The 17,520-nt window shown below is 45.6% G+C and overlaps 1 protein-coding gene and 1 pseudogene across 1 annotated transcript in view; one reads left to right on the top strand and one right to left on the bottom strand.

The window, feature by feature from the left end:
- Positions 1–353: 353 nt before the first annotated feature.
- On the bottom strand, positions 354–932 carry LOC110338527 (annotated as a pseudogene).
- A 7,199-nt stretch (positions 933–8,131) lies between these two features.
- The window catches only part of Fndc1 (fibronectin type III domain containing 1), a 66,945-nt gene continuing 57,556 nt past the window's right edge, over positions 8,132–17,520 (top strand). The window contains exons 1-3 of the mRNA XM_029533182.1: positions 8,132–8,462; positions 11,741–11,827; positions 12,428–12,496. Coding sequence (XP_029389042.1) covers positions 8,132–8,462; positions 11,741–11,827; positions 12,428–12,496 — 487 coding nt within the window. The remainder of the gene's footprint in view (positions 8,463–11,740; positions 11,828–12,427; positions 12,497–17,520) is intronic.

The raw sequence follows: 17,520 nt of genomic DNA on the forward strand, positions 1-17,520 counted from the left end.
GTGCTGCATACAAAACATCAACATCTTGGGTTGGACATAATTAAAGAAACATCTTATTTTTTGAATTACTGTAATAGCCAATATATAGAGGCAGGCCTTTATGTGGGCGTAGGAATGCAATTTAGAAAAGAAAGAAAAAAATCACATGGGAACTAATCAATTTCTTTAAAACCACTGAGCAAGAAAAGCAACATTGAACTTCCATATTGATTTTATGCAGCTTCTATATAGTACCTTGACTTGAGTTCAAGAGCAAAGTTAAGACTCTCCTCCTCTATTTTTGGTAAAGAACTGCATGATAAACTTAGATGCTGTTCCCTCTGGATTTCACCTGGGAGTGGACTTTTTAATATTTATTTAAAAGTGGGCAGGTTTGGCACTTTTATACTGATGTCACCAATGTTAATATTCCTTGGGATCTCAGAAAGATTCATATTCTTACAGCTGATACAGCACAGGCTGGAGCTCTGGCTAAGCCAGTCTCAGATTTCTCCAGTTTATTTTGTGCATCAATTGGTGTGGCGATCTCATTCATGATGGTCTCCAGTACCCTTGCCCCCATCACCGGTTCTGAAAGAATATTAGGAACCTTGTCTACATGGAATACTAAATCCAGTTCACAGATGTTTTCAAAACATTTGTCTAGTGTTTCCGCCAATACTTAATTTAGATCTAAAATGTCAAGTTCACTTTCTGAGGAATCCACACAGAAGACAAAATACAGTGTTGTGTAATGTCTGTAAATGAGTTTGCTGTCAGAACCTCCAATTAATAATCCTCCTTCTAGGAAATTACAAACATTCTCATCTTGCTTAGATACCAAGTGGAAAGTCTCCCTGATGTCTTACTGTTCTATCTTCACTACAGGGCTGATAGAACTTGGAGAGCCTCGGCTTCCTGTGGTTGTTGAAGATGAGGATGGCCTTGATCATGGCCGGGCCGGGCCAACTGGGTGGGCCCTGGGGCCAGGGCGGGGTTGGACGGGGGAGCTTGTTGTTGCTTCTTCCCCATCCGTCACCTCCTGCATGAGCCTGCACTGAGGGACAGGGCCTAGAGGTGGACAATTTTGATATTGTTATGAATCATAATGAAAATAGCTGATATGCAGGGTATCTGACATGGGACTCCTGGGAGAGGGTTGTTTGACTCCACCCATCCCCCAAAGGGACCTCGGCCCACAGGCTGAGTGAGAACTTCTGCTTTTAGGGTGTCCTGCAGGCTCTGTACCAGTTTGAGGGAGATGCTATTACTGAGAGAACTCTGTCCCCATCTGGGCATTTGACTGAGTCATCTCTACAGAGGCCAAGTGGAGAGAAGTTTAGATATTTGTTTCTTTGGTTTTAAGCTAAAAGACAAAGATGACTTCATGTCTGCCTGTCCTGTCTGTAACTGTCATCAGGGACTTTAGTGATGAGATGAACATACCTGAGCATTGTGCATGTTTGTCTTGCTGGCATTTTGAGGATGTCACACCATCTCCTAACTTACACCCTGGTGAGCCTTTTGGTGTCACACACTGAGCAAACTTTGAGATCACGATAGGCCAAGCTAAGGAGGGGACTTTCAGCCTAGAGGTCAGCTTGGTTGTGGAGTTGTGCTCATTCCACAGCCCTCTGGGGCCTAGGAAACACCATCTCCATTTCTAATCCTGAGAAGACACATGCTGCCCCTCAGTGGGTATCGCAGGGGTCCCCCAAACATAGGCCGAGGTCGTCTTGATTCTTACTTGGAGGAGTCAGTTCGGCCTGAGCGTAGAGTAATGGTCACTCCCAGTGCGAACAGGGACAGCCCAACAGCTGGGGCTGTTTATAAGGGACCAGCCTCTTTGTCCTCTTCAGTCCGCTCCTTTCCTCTGCCCTCTTTACTGAAGTGGTTCTGGCTTCTGTTCTGTCCATACTCCACCGTGCAGTGCTGAGGGTACTATACTACTTGACCTTTTCTGTTAGGCAGGGTTAGTGGCTTTGAAGCTCCTGGACCCTCCTCTAGGTGGGAGAGTTTACATTCAGCTTCACCCTGACTTCTGTGTGGCACCTCCTTAGGATAGACCAGACCTGTTGACCTAGTCCTCCCTGGGATTTGTCACCCTCAGGAACTCTTCTGGGTTTGTCGAATGCTCCCGAGCTTGAGAAAGGGGGCAGAGAAACAGGAAACACATTGGTGACAGAACATGAATGCCCGTTCTCTGATTCAGTGATGTCAGCAGTAAACTTTATGTTTTCGTTTCTGACTGGTGTTGAATTTAGATGTTTAAAATAAATACACAAAGAAGTCACTATATATACCTATCAGACAAAATAAAGTCTACACCTGGTTTGCCATTTGTTGATGTGGTAGAAACACGCAGTTCTTTTCCGTCTCTCGCACACAGGTGCTGATGCTTCCAAGACTTGCAGATGGTTCTGTGAATACATGATTGTCATAGCACAGAACGTGAGCATGACTTTGGAGAACCAATGAGTTTTACTCAAATCTACTTTTTAGATGTGGTTTTCTTTTAGTCCAATTAAACTAACTTTCGGTAACGTAAGTTTTTTCAGTAAGTACTTTGGGAGAATATCAAAGAATGAGATAGTATTTCCTTTTAAATCACTAATGTGTGGTTAATTGCTTCAGAAAATATCTAGTTCTTTCTGGTCAATATTTTCTTAGTGGTTTTCTCTAGAGCTGCGGGTTTTAACCTCAGGATCTAAGATGATCCTGTCAGCAGTAGCTGTCTGAGGTAGGCACCAAGACGGAGAAAGGTTGAATGATAGCTTCCCTTTCTTTCTAGATGGTAAACTGCCTGTCAGTCAAACGTAAATGCTCACCCATTCATCTAAGTGAATTCATCTGAGTGCCAGCTTAAGCCAGCACTTTCTGAGCTTTAAGGATTTTGGCTGAAATCATTCAGCTGCAGAATTACAGCGGAACAACTCAAAGCCAGTGAAAGCCAGTGAAAGCCAGTGAAAGCCAGTGAAAGCCAGTGAGCCAAACTGGAGGAAGTTCCCACTTTGTACTTTCTTGGATTTGTATTCCCAGGAAACCTTTCCCTGGCCCTTCCCTCTACTCTTCTCCCTCCCATCCCTCCTGATCGTTCTCCTTCTCCACACACATTTTTCCTCTCTCAACCTCAAGAAGCAACTGTATTAAGAAAGAAAGAAAGAAAGAAAGAAAGAAAGAAAGAAAGAAAGAAAGAAAGAAAGAAAGAAAGAAAGAAAGAAAACAAATAACTACCGAAAGAAAGAAAGAGAAACAAAACCTAGAAGGGTTCAGTTGTAACTTTGAATCAGTTTTTCTAAGCATGACTTCTTTCTGCATCGAGCCTGCCTTTAGTGGTTCATTTTATTGACTATGCTTTGGGCATTTTGTTTCTTTATTCTGAGACATAGCTCTCCACGTGGCTCTCATTAGAGAAAACCTGCGTTTACACCCAAGGTAGACTGGCCTGGGATTCAAGGATGGTTCTGACTATCTGCCTCTAGCACTCAGGCCAGGGCCAATCCAGATCATGACACTGAACAGCACATCGAGACAGTGAACTCAGTCTGGAGCTCACACAGAACTGTGGTGTATCTGGAGCGGCCAGACTATGCATAGATATGTAAGTCACTTGTTTTGCTAGTCGATAAGCCTGGGTAGCATCCCTCATCACATCCTCTCTACCCCCAATCCCTTCAGTACAGGTCCCTATTATCTCTTAGAGCCCAGGTTGAGGCATCTCCAGTTTCTTTGGGTTTCTTAGGAAGGGAGGGATGTCTGGAGGTGGAACGTGGGAACTGGGCCAATCTGTGTACCCTTTATCACGGGTTGTGGCATTCCTCTACCATCTCTGCTCTTTAACTCTCTTCCCTTGTCGTCTTTCCTCATGGACCAGTACTCATCTCTGTACTGCAAAGGACCAAAGGATGTTGGGGGGGGGTAGCTGGGTCAGCAACTATAGGATCTTTCCTGGGGTTGGGTAGCAATTGATGACTGCCTGTCAGCAAACCTGGTCTGGCCAATAGACCGTTTGCCTTACCATGTGTCCCAATGATGTGCCTGTCTCCTCCCACTGTGCTTCATTTAAAAGTAGAAACGACTCCTGCCTTCTTAGGATAAGGATCTGTGAGCACCTGAGAGTCATGAGCCTCCTGAAGTCTGTTATGTCAACAGGTGCCCGAAACTAATCTGCAGTGATTTCCAAATCTACAGACCATCTTCTTCTTTGACCCCAAATCTGCAGGCTGTCCTCTGCTACAGCTTCCTGGCCCTAGTAGGCATTTGGGTTGGAGGATCCTGGGATGATGTGGTTATCGGGTGTTCTTCTCTTTACCAGTGTATGGTTAATGATGGATACCACGGCAGGTAGGGGAAAAGCCAGCTGCTGAGGCCTGCAGACTCTAGCATGGATACACTGTAGACTTTGGCCAAGCTTCTCCTAAGGACTTAGCTCTGGTATGGGTTTATAGTTGAGTATTAACTGGAGAAGTTTTAAGGTCTGTTTTGAAAGCTGAAGACCACGCTAAAGACGGTCATTGTAGAGGTTCCAAAATCTAGAATCTGTCTTGATTAGTGATGGCTCAATAATTTGACCTTGAACCAAACTGGCTCCCAGGATCTGCACTTTGACTTTTGAAGCACATAACCTTCCTGGAGTCCTCTTGGCTAAGCCTTGAGGTTTGGGACTAGATCAAAGTAAGGAGTCAATCTGAGCACGAAGTCCATTCCTAATGAGCAAGTAGGCATCCTGTGGCAGCTGAGAGCCAGGAGTGTGGCCAGGGGTGGCTACCTGCAACATCAGCAGAACAGCATCTTGCTATTTAGTACCTGGCAGAATCTTCTCAAGTCTAGACAAAGTCTACTGGCATGAGCTACTGGCATGATTTTGCCATAACACAGAATTGCTGGAGCCCTAGCTGGCTAGTCTTGGCTGCTGCTTTATGATGAAGTACCTTCCCATATGTCTTCACTCAAAGACAGCCCAGGATGGGGGAGATGAGGCAGGTTATAGACAGGGAATTCTTCTAATTTAACCCCAAGTCACTTCAGCTGTGGCCTAAGCTTACTTCCTCATTTTGCATGCCCCCTGGAGACGAGAAACAACTTGTCAGAGCCCTCCCTGTCTGCCCTTCCCCCATTACCCTTCATAAGACTGCAGCAGTGACATTTGAGTTTGTCTGTTTCTTAAGAGACGGAGCTCCCGGGTCAGACAGCCCTCAAAGCGGCACCAGGGTCCTCCCCTTAAGAAATGGCTAGAAAACTTTTTTTTTTTTTTTTTTTTTTTTAAGACTGTGCGCTTCGGCTGTTTATTGGGCATTCAAAAAGAACCTGAGCCTGGCAGTTCAGGCCTGGAGCCCCAGTTACTTGGGAGGCTGAGGTAGGCGAGTGGAAAGAACAAGGCCCACTTGAGCTATAGAATGAGTTCAAAGCCAGCCCAGGCAACTTAGTAAGAACATGTCTGGAAATAAAAAGAAGAAGCTGTAAATGTATCTCAGTGGCAGAGCCCTACGGTTGATCTCTGTTGCCATAAATAAATTCATATTTATATAAATAAATAAATAAGGACCTCTGTGTTGTAGTTAAGCTCCACAATGTCAGAACACTCCTTCCTCACCCAGAGCCTGGAAAGCAGCCTGCAACTCCAGAAACCACTTTCACTGTGTGGCTTTGCTTCATACTTAGAGAGTAAAGTCACTAGACCTTTACAATGACACCAGAAATAGGGCATGTTGTCATGTTCCTAGCCCAGGCATAAGCTTACTGTGACCTGAATCTGGATGATGGCGCTTACTTGCTGGAAGGACTGACGTCACTCCATACTGGGTTGGTACTCAGGCACTGATGGAGGAAGGGGCTGGCATGGTTCACGCACGAGGTTGTTCTTGTTCACTTTCCTTATCCTCTTGTCAGCCAGTTCTCTTAGTTATCCATGGGTGATACCTATTTACTTTTTAAAAAGGTTTATTTGTTTATTTTACGTCTATGAGTACTGTAGCTGTCTTCAGACACACCAGAAGAGGGCATCATATCTCTTTATAGGTGGTTGTGAGCCACCATGTGGTTGCTGGGAATTGAACTCAGGACCTCTGGAAGAACAGTCAGTGCTCTTAACTGCTGAGCCATGTCTCCAGCCCTGGGTGATGTTTATTAGGAGGTGCTGGAAATGATATCAGTTGTAAATATCCAAGCAGATGGAAATCTAGAAAATGAGGACATTTAATCAGGTCGAAGACCTCATTTCACTGACCCAGTGTGGGTTGAGAGGATGAGGAGGTGGTATGCTGATCTAGATGAACCTTAATTTCAGACTAGGGCTGCCTCTGAGACATGACTTCAGGGTGTCCCCAAAGCCTTTATGTTCGAAAGTGACTTCTACCAGTGACACTCTAAAGCCTAGAAAGCTATTTCTAGAAAACTGTTTCTTTGGTTAAGTTTTTGTCACGAGAAGGCAAATGTCCCCAAGAGAGCACGTGGAGCGTCAGTTACAGCTTTCTTCCCGGAAAAGGCACTCTTGTATGAGATCTAACTTACAAGATTTCTGCAGTTCAGCCAAGCCTACAGAGGTTCTAATTAAAGGCTTGCCCTCATAGATGTGGGGAGCTATAGAACCTTGAAGAGGTGGGGCCTAATGGGAGATTTTATGTCACTAGAGTTTTGTCCTTGAAGGGACAGTGGAATCCATCTTCATTCTCTTATTGCTTCCTGGCTGCCATGAGGTGGCACCTTCACTATACCGTGTGATCCCACCATCATGGCTGCCTCCTCTCAGAGCCAAGAGCAACAGTGACAATCAACCGTGGCCAGAGACTTCCCAAACCACGACCAACACAAAGCCCTCCCATTTCTAAGTTGACTCTCTCAGATATTCTATTATAGCGACAAGAAGTCCGTCAGCATAGAGCCACAGCAGGGAAGTTGACTGAATGTTCCTAGATGGCTCTTCTCCCTAGACAGCAATGATGAATGGTTTCCTGAGTGGCTGGGAGAAGCAAGTGTGGCATTCTGTCCCTCTGGTTTGCTTACCTGCCCTTCTCCCTCAGTGGGCTTTGGGACCATCGGATGTGGAGCTGGGACTGGGTCCTCTGGGGATCATGGTCAGGGCACATCATTTGACACCTTGCTTCTGTCCTCAGAATGAACATCCTTCCTCTAATGCTTCACAAGGCATCAAACCATCCTCTTTACGCCTGCTGCGGACTCTCCCAACCAGCTTTGGCCCAGAGGGAAGAGGATGGGTGCTGGATGCTACGATCATTTGTGTTTCTTCTGTTCAGATGTTTCATCAGTATCAAAATCACATGCTAACCCACGTGTGTCCTCATGAAACTGTTGTCTTCCCTTTCTTTCCTCTATGAGATTGCAAGTGCGTTTTAAAAAATGTTATTAAAATTAAGATTTTCCTCCCCACTCACTTAGGTCACTTTTTTATTTATTTTCTGAAAATGCCTCGTGTTCCTGAACGGCCAGTCACCTTATCATCCAAGTTAACGCAACATTTGTCTGGCTGTTGCAATTGCTACATCACTATCCAGCACACATTGCTGCAACCTTGCATTGCAGTTCCAGCTACGCAGGGAACTGGGAGATTTTGGTTAGGTAAAATGTTAGGTATTAGCTTGGTAAATCTGAAAATGAAGAAAAACTTAAGAGCTCATGATTGAAGATGAGGTGGTACTTTAAAAAGTAATTTGATTAGTAAAAATGTTTTGTTTGCATTTATGCAAGTGCACCATGCTCATGCGGTGCATTGCCCAGGGGGCTGGACATGGGTGTGGATCCTTTGCAACTGGAGCCCCAGATGACTGTGTACCACGTTTTGGCCTTTGTGGAAAGGAACACTTTGTCTCCTCACTTTGAATATGGCTGGTGGTCCTCCTAACCCTCACCTTAACGCCTTCCCCCTAGAGAGGCTTTTAAAGCTTGTTCAGTTTCACAAAGAAGACACCAGGAGCCAATGCAGTTAGCAAACACTCCTGGGGACTATGTGAAATAAATTACTCATTTGTTTTTCTTGCCCTGGCATGTCTGCATAATCAAGGCAAGGAAAGCCAAGGGTTGATTTTTGACTTTCTGCCCGTTTGGTTTAAATTTACCACCCACGGTTATCCAAAATACAAACCGCACGTGGGATCTGTGTGTTTGTTTCACTGTCATGCTGTGACCGTGTGCAAACATGGTTGCATGCAAATCTTTAGGATCAGACAGATCGAGTGTCATTTACATTCCTGCTGAGACTATCAGGGAGTATTCAGAGAGGTATTCTCCCAGCCTGCCATTGCGTAAAGTTCATAGTTGCGCTGTTTGTATAGTTGACCACCCACTGAAGCCAAGGCATGTGAAACTGCTGTCCACTAACGTGGGCCTGAAGGTCACATGGGACCCACCCAAAGATGCTTCCAGTAGACCTGTGGAGTATTACAACATTGCCTATGGGAAGTCACTGAAAAGCCTTAAGTCCATCAAGGTGAATGCGGAGACACACTCCTTCCTTATTAAGGACGTGGGTAAGTGACACACATTCCTTTCTTCACTCACCCCTAACTGTGCATCAACAGTCACAGCTGTGCACTTGGGATAGTTGTTGGCAAGACAGAGTGTGGATGGCCCAGAGTCTTTGGAAACAGGAAGCCACGTTTTGATTCTCATCATAAGGATATGTTTGGTGGTTCTTGCCCATACACTTAACCCAAGCATTCCTAATGTCAAAATGAAGTAGGAAGTTTTAGTTTTTGATAGTACTTTGGAAAACAATAGAAACATTGTTGACCTTTGATTCTTATTATTTTTGGTCTTATAGAAACTTGACTATTAGATGGTTTAATAATCTAGTATGAACATCTTTCCATTCATAAGCCATTTAATAAGTACAGTTGACCACTGAACAACTTTGGTTTGAACTGTGTTGGTCTGCTCATATGTAATTTTTTTTTTTGGGGGGGGGGAGCGGGGTGGATTGTGACAATTAGAAAAAAAAGCTTGCTGAAAAACTTCAAAGCCTGAGGTATGAAGACATTGGATGGGTCAAAAAAATGCATAAAATATGTAAATGACAGTCTACATTATCTGCTACTATAATGTAATATACAAATCTGTTTACAGTTAGCATTTATCAACACTTACCCGTGCAAACACTTGAGTCCACACACAGCACCTGCCTCAGTCTTCATTGTTAGACGATACAGTATGATACAGCTTAGAGTTATCTGAGAGGTGAAGCCTCAACTGAGAATTTGTCACAAATATGTTGGCCTGTGGGCATGTCTATAGGAGATTGTCTTGGATATTCATTGATATAAGAGGACACAGCCCACTGTGGGCAGCAACATCCCTAGGCAGACAATCCTGAGCCATGTAAAAAAAGCCAAGTAAGCATAAGCAAGCCTCCCCAAAGTGGGCCAGAGAGCAAACCAGCAAGCAGCATTCCCCTATAGTTTCTTCTCCAAGCTCTTACTTGAGTTCCTGTCTTGATTTTCCTCAGTGTTGGACTCTGACTGCATGTATAAGATAGATAAGCACTTTCCTCCTCTAGGTTGCTTTGGGTCAGAGTGTCTTATCACAACAGAAAGGATCCTAGGACGTATAAACAGAGGCTGCAGTGTTAAATCGTGACTGCAGAAAACTGACTCTCGTGACTGACTCTCATCCTCTGGGTGTGAGCATCCCACATCCCTAATAAACCAAGCATCTCCATTTCTTAAAAAAAAAAAAAAAAGCCCAATATCTTGTCGCTCTGGCTAACCTTTCACACAATGTGATACTTAACAATACAGAAAAAGGTGTCGCTTGACCACTTCTGCCAGCCATGGGGTTTCCTGTCGCTGGCGAGCTCTTTGTAGCTAAGATTTCGGAAAGGTCAAAGTTATTATTTGTAGGTTTTTACCTGCATGGAAGTTGGGGGTCCCCTAACTCCCAAGTTGCTCAAGGTCAACTGTGTTACATGCCTGTGAAGGCACACAGAAGGTCATGCATGTGGAGAATACAACCTTTGCACTCACTGAAACTTTATTTTTAGTTGATTCTGGAACCCGGGAACATTTTAAGTCCTGCCTTGGTGTGCCTTGTCTTCAAGGTACAGCCCTAGGGGGTCTGCCTCTGTACCCTATTTTCTTCCCCTAAAATTTCTACCATCATGTAAGGCTACAACTTTGAGATGAGGCATGAGGAGGTCACAGAGTCAACTAGAGAAAAGCCAGTATCCTTTGTGCCATGTTACTGTTCTGATCCTAACATGAAGCATGACACATCCCTCTGCGTCTCCACCCACTGCTGGGCACTACTGTGTTCTTTGGGTAACAGGACAGGAAGTGTATAAAAACAGACCTAAAGGGGGCTAGGTTCCCTTCCTCCTGCTTCCAGCCAAATACACAGTGCTATGAAGTACGGTGGCTCACATCCCCAGTCCAGCTGTGAGGTTAAATGTAACAGAGCAGGGATAGATTTGATCAAGCACTGGGTTGTTATGATTACTGGAGAGAAACGCACACACACACACTCACACACACTGGAGAGAGAGAGAGAGAGAGAGAGAGAGAGAGAGAGAGAGAGAGAGAGAGAGAGAGAGAGCGCTATACCACCCAAAACACGACTCCCAAGGAGTGATGAGTTAAATGGTTGAGAGTGGGAGACATGTGGACTCCATTGCTGGGGAATTCAAATGAGTCCAGAGTGAGGAAAGGCTGACAAAGCACAATCCTGTATTCTGTTGGGACCTGGAACGGTTTCCCATTAGCTCGGCAGGTTGTGCCAGGCCCTAAATGCCACCAGCTCCTGCCACAGACAGCCAAGAGCCCACACCAGGCTTGAGGATAGCGGAAGTCCCAGATAGCCTCGAACTTCCAGCTTGTTTAAAAGAATGCCTCAACGTTGAGAAACAGCTGTTCACTCTTGCCTTCCCGACAGGACAAACTGCCATCTGTCCGACGCTCCGTCCCTCCCCACACTCACAGGCTTTAAGCTCTTCAAGGAACTGCTCCCTCCTTCCCTGCTACGGGACAATGATCCATTTTGAGGGAAATTAGTGTTACAGTTTTGGTTTTGGAAACTCGTGAGTCCAAGGCATGTCCTCTTTGTGCTGTGACAGTTCCCTTGGCTTCCTTTTGAATCTCAACAGTTTCAGGACTCAGCCAAGGAGACCTCTGCTACTCGCCTTGACCCTGAGGCCAAAGTCCAAAAGCAAAAGCCTAATTATTTCAAGATTGGCATTTTCAGAATTCCAGGAAATATTTTTCTAACTTTATTTTTTTGGTTGAAATAGTCAAAAAAACCACATGCAGATGTAGTCTGGGGAACATTTTACAGTGAAAAAGAAAAATTCCATGAAGCGTTATGTACAGCAATAAAGATTTTATGAGTTTCATTGATATTTCCTGTCCTTTTTTTTTTTTTTTTTTTTTTTTTTTCGGGATCTTTCCATTTGGAGCTTCCCTGTGCGGTGTTAGTTGTTTGTGACACTGTGTTTGGGTGCTAATGTGGTCAGTGAGCTCCTAATTCCTCTGCTGAGTTCATACTACAGACCTCAGAGTCTTCTGTTATCAGTGGTGCAGGGACCCAGGTTTGTTCCGCTTGCTTGCACTTGGTATTAAACACAGCTGACATTCTTAGGGTCAGCCCTGTTTCAGCCGCACGGGGAGAATGTTAGCGATTTCAGTAAAACCGGAGAGAAAGCTACCGTTGGACTTGCCACTGCATTTGGGTTTTTGTTGTTGTGTGTAATCGATGTAAGTGAGGTGGTGAGTGAATGGAGTGTGCGTTTCTGGTGGTTTATGTGAACCGTGTGTTTCAGAGCCGGGGGTGGTGTACTTCGTGCTAGTTACGGCAGAGAACCACAGCGGAGTGAGCCGCCCCGTTTACAGAGCTGAGAGCCCACCCGGTAAGTCCGACTTGGAGGCCCTGCTTCAATGAGTAGACTGGGAGGGCCCCTCTCTCCTGGCTTCTTCACGCTAATAAAAACTTAGAATTACTGGGCTGGTGAGATGGATTAGTGAGCAAAGGCGCTTGCCACCAAGCCTGATGACCCTGAGTTCGATCCCTGGGGCACACACCGTGGAAAGGAGAGAACCAATTTCTGTAAGTTGCCCTCTGAGTCACACATGCGCAGTGTGGGATGCACAGCCCCAATAAATAAATGTAATTTTAAAATTAAAATTAGATTGATTAAAAGATTCCCACATTGTAGGCTTGAACGGTAAGAGCAAAGAAGGAAAATTAGGAGAGAAGGATTTTTTTTTTTTTTAATTTCCCCCTCCCTCATTTTGAGAGTAACTTTGGTGCAGTTTATGAACATTTCGTCTGTTATTTTTCAGCACGGCCCAACTAGCCATGTTCAGACCCTACAACTAATTGTGTTGTCACTAAAACTTAGGCGTGGCGTTTCTCAAGGACCGTTTGACTAGTCACTGAGGGTATATTGAACTTCGGAGAATCCCTCAGACCTTGTTTCTAACTATCCAGTTGCATTTCCCTGATTTAGGAGGTGAATGGATCAAGATAGATGGTTTTCCCATCAAGGGTCCAGGACCATTTAATGAGACCGTCACAGGTACTTTGTGCTCCCCTGGCTCAGGCCTTCACCGGAGCCACATCTCCCAAGAGGACTGTGGCTCTGTCACACGCATGTGCTCACAAACCTTCATCTCATTCTCATCGCTAAACTAATGCACATCGGTCCAGACTGCAGCTGGTGTTGTGTGCGACTTCCTGTTCCTTCCCCTCCCCGTGTGGGCAACGTCTGTGTTTACATCTGGAGATAGTCACCTGCTAACTAGCAAATATGGCAGCTGAGATGGTAGAACTGCCCCGGTCAGGAATTTTATACCTTTTAACTGTGAACAGCTAATCGAGAACCTTAAAAACAATGGCTCTTGTTGGCCACTGTGTGTCTTCAAGTCTTGCACTTTTCTTGGAATGCTCTGGAATATTTTGTGATAGGCCAGATCCCTCCCATCTCTGCTCCATATTTGTCTATGCGTGTGTTGCCCTGTGGACATTGATGTTGTCTGGTCATATTGTTTTACTTATTGAGAGAAAAAGTGGCTATTTCTTATGGGCTGTTACTCGAATATATCTAACTAATGGTAAAAAAAGTAATTCACAAGAATGCAGTTATTTCAGAATGCGGTTGGGCGATAGCCCAGTGTCAGTAGGGCAGAGAGCTGGCTTTCATTTCTGTGTACCACGTGCTGAAGCACGTCGGCGTGGAATGGGTTAGGGAGAGGTGAGTATAGGTCGAGGCTGAGGACCACAGTGACCTTCTTAGATCAGCGTTTCTGATGCAGGCAGTTGCCAAAGGCTTTTATATTAGGAAAGAGGGTGAGGCGAGGCAACAAAATCAAGGGAAGGATGTGGGAGGCAGCACTTTCCTCAGGGATGCTCCAGGTGATGGGGTGTGGTCGTAATGCAAATGTTTTGTGAGTGAGCAGAGGTGAGGGGCAGAAAGCTGGCAAAGGAAAGGAGGAAGAGTTAGATGTGGTTGGGGAGCCATTCTAGAGAGTGAGAATGGAGTTTTAGAGAGCAAGTGGGTAGGAGAGGTTTGGGAAAGGAAAGGGGCCAAGGATCAGACTTGGCACATCCCGGCAGCATAGGAAGTCTTTTTATCTCCAAAGTATATGTTTCCAGAGCTAAGTAGAACCTGAAACCACATACAGTACCAGATTTATACACGCTCATGCTTTTACCTCAACCTGTACACTTATGACCATTTAGAACTCTTAAGGTAGGTACAATAAGAATTTTGTTTTATTTACTTGTATTTTGGGCATTTGTAGTTTCCTAAAAAAATCTTTTTAATTTAATTTAATTTTTTATTCACTTTACAACCCATTCACTGCTCCTCTTAGTCACCCTTCCCCTCACAATCCTTCTCCCATTAAACCCCCCCCCCCTTCTTCTCTGAGCGGGTGAGACCCTCCCCCATCCCCCTCTGGCTAGCAAGGCTAGGCGCTTGCTTCCTCTCCTCTCCCATTGAGGCCAGACAAGACAGCCCAGCTAGAAGAACATATCCCACAGACATGCCCCAACTCCAGTTGTTTGGGACCCACATAAAAACCAAGCTGCACATCTGCTACATCTGTGTGGGGAGGCATAGATCCAGCCCGTGTATGTTCTTTGGTTGGTGATTCAGACTCTGAGAGCCCCAAGGGTCCAGGTTAGTTGACTCTATTGGTCTTCCTGTGGAGTTCCTATCGCTTTAGGGGCTGCAATCCTTCCTCCTATTCTTCCATAAAAGTTCCCAAGTTCCATCCACTGTTTGGCTGTGGGCGTCTGCATCTGTCTGAGTCAGCTGCTGGGTGGAACCTCTCAGGACAGCCATGCTCCCGTCTACAAGCATAACAAAGTATCATTAATAGTACTAGGTATTAGTACTTGCTTTAAGCTTTAGATGGAGGGGGGCTATCACACACTTAAGACGAGGGCAACATAGAAAAGGATGTTAATTTTAGATGTATTTACTCCTGAAGACGCACATGTAATTCGTCAGAAACAAACATTTTACTGATAGATATTCATGCTTTGTATTTGACGCTCATATTTGTATTTGAAATGTTCATTTTATACTCTTGATCTTGATAGGAAAGCATTTGCCTTTAAAAACAGATACCACAGCATCAGCACCAGTTCTGGCAGATAACACCGATAACACAGATGCCACAGCATCAGCACCAGTCCCGGCATGAGGCCTCTCAGGGGCTTTGGCTGATTAGTCTGTGCCCCACCAGCACCCTGTTTAAAATCAGGGGAGAATCCGTTCTTTATTCTGCTTAAAACAGGGATTTCGATTCAAATTCCAGAAGGCTTCCTCTGGCTGGCTCAGACCTATCAGGTCTAAATATTCTTTACCTAAAAATAGAGCCAAGGTTGTTAATCTATTCCTTCAGTGCCTGGGCTTTGCAGACACAGGACCCAGAGACCTCTAGCATGGCGAACCAGATGGATGAAGGCACATCAGCATGAAATGTACACACTAGTGGGAAAGAAAGCCAGGAAGCAAGTCAGCGAGCCACGTGCATCAGGGTAGTGTTGGCGAGGGCCACCACCCACGGGGGCGGGGAGGGCTTGCACAACAGAATGTGTTTCCAGTGGTTCCCGAGTGTCGAGGTCTCAGAGTGAAGTGTGAGCAGGTCTGAACCTTGGGAATTCTCTGTGTTTGCAGATGGCTTCCTCCCCCTCTGTCTTTACCCGGACTTCCTTCCACCTCACATAGGAAAGAGATGGCAAGTGTCTGTGGGTCTACACTCCTTCCTTCTGCAAGGACACCAGTTAGGTTGGGTGAGGATGGACCCCCGATAGCCTTATTTAAACCTGATTACCTCTTTAGGGACCCTACGGTCCAATATAGCTAACTCTGAGGTTCTGGGATTAAGATGTCAATATATGAATTTTGAAATAGTCACCAATTATTTGAAAAAAAAAAAAGAACTACATAGTAATCTTGGATCAGCACATGGGGAGTGTGGCGATTAGACTGGACCACCAAGCTGGGATGGTGAAGTAACATGACGAGGGGGAGGGAGAGGAAGAACCTTCTAGAAAGTCTTAGAGGTTGGACAGGACATGAGTGACCCTGAGTCTGGTTGCTCACCCAAATATGAAAGGTTTGGACCCAGACATGATATCCTGAGTAAAGATGCAGCTCCTGGGTGGCAGCCTTGCTGCTTCTGACAGAGCCAAAGCTCTCCCCTGTTCTGCACGCAGAACCCACCCTCCTTTCTGGGATGTCCGCCTGTACCCCCCCTTCCTGATCCTAGGGAATGACGCCTTGTGACTGTTCATTTTCTAGAACCCTGGTGTCTTCTCATTTATTTCTTCGCTGCTGTCTTAGCTTTCTTGGCGGCTGGCTTCAGAGTAATGAGGTCACATAGAAGCAGGCCCCTGGGGTCAGGACTGCGCCATGGTTCCCATTTTGGTAGGGACCAGCCCACAGATGCAGCTGTGGGCCGCTTGTTCTGTATTGCCAAAATTTCATCCTGGAAACCACGTTAGATCCTAGTTAATTTCAGTGCAGGATATGCTCCTATCTGTTTTAATAGTTTTCATGGAGATTCCTACAAACTCTGTCCTCTGCACCTTTCCCTCAAGCTATGAAGCTGAATTGGATCCAGAACTGACACAAAGTCTTGGTTTTACATCATGCCTTCTTTGCACTATATTTTAGTTATGAAGGTTGTTCATGCTTTCAGTAGTTCAGTGACAGCCTCATCTAAGTTGGGTGTGCTGTGGACCGTTCCTCTCTGGCCATTGCCACCAGCACTGTGGTCCAGACACTATAACCCTATGGTGAGAGCCACTGCACTGCTTAAGCTCTGACCTCCTCTGTCTGTCGGCAGAATGTCTTGTTTCTTCTACCCCTCACATCATGAGCTTGCTTCCTGACCTCGTCAGGCCCCAGTTCTGCAGGCTTTTCCCCTTGGCAGAGTCCCGAGGCCGCCCTTGGCTTATTTCTTCTCTGCTTTAACCGGGACATGCACTCAGAACATGTCCCCTCTCTGAACTGCCGTCACTGGTCCCACCAGGACCACCGAGGTGCTTGGTGCTCTCTCTTTGGCCTCTCATAGCTGGACCAGGGGAGAGAAATCAAGAGCTAAACTGCCCTGTGCCGTCTCAACCAACACAGCCGCGTTTCTTCGTCTGGGCCTCCAGTGATGCTTCAACAAATCTGTCCTTACACGGTCACCTTTCTCTCTTCCAAAAGGGCTGCCACCAAAGGCAGCCAGTTTCTTCAGCTTCTTTCCTGGCTTCTGCTATCTTCTGTCAGGTGCCTTTCTTCCTGCTCCTCTTGGGGTGAGGTACCTCATCTTCCTTGGATGACTTCCATCTCCCTCTCTCCCTGCTTTGGGGAAAAGTTGAGTCATCCCTTCTCTTGAAGGCTGACTTCATTAGCAGAGTATCTTCAAACCACAATGAGACCCCAGGGCAAATTTGGGGTTGGACTCCTCTTCGGACCTTCCCTCCAGCAGCCTCCCCGATGCCTGGCTCAAAGTGTTGACACATACTGTTGCACAAATAATTCAACACTGAAATAACTTAACCATGAAATCACGAAAACCCAGTTTAACCTCTTCTTGCTGTCTTACCTAGTGCATTACTTTTTTTTGTAGTTAAGACAGAACGTCTGACGTTGGGGACATATTTTAAAGAAACGGAGGTCTGTCTTGGAGGTCTGTCTGCCTTGGCTCATGGCTCTTGCCACGGGGGTTACTGCTCCTAGGCTAGGGCCAGAGTGCTGGAAAGCTGGAGAGGCTGATCTGTTCTTGCTCATGCAGTCTTGAAGGAATGTTCTAGAAGGACCTCTGTAGTTTAATAAAAGCCAGCACTTGCTCAGAGGTCAACAAATGGGACCATGGGCCACTCTCTGACCCTTGTGCCTACCAAGGGCTCTTCTTTCAAAGTCTGAAAGTGAAAAAAAAATTAAGAGCTTGGGACTGTCAGCCTGGAGTGTAATATGCAGGATCCCTGAAAAATCCAATGTTAGCCTGGAAACAGCTATTTTTTCCTTCTTATCGAGCTATTCATAAATGGCATTTTACTATGAATGGGGGACCAGGTAACAGGCTGAAGGAGCCAAGC

The sequence above is a fragment of the Mus pahari genome, chromosome 21 (genome assembly GCF_900095145.1).
Source record: "Mus pahari chromosome 21, PAHARI_EIJ_v1.1, whole genome shotgun sequence".
Taxonomy (NCBI): domain Eukaryota; kingdom Metazoa; phylum Chordata; class Mammalia; order Rodentia; family Muridae; genus Mus; species Mus pahari.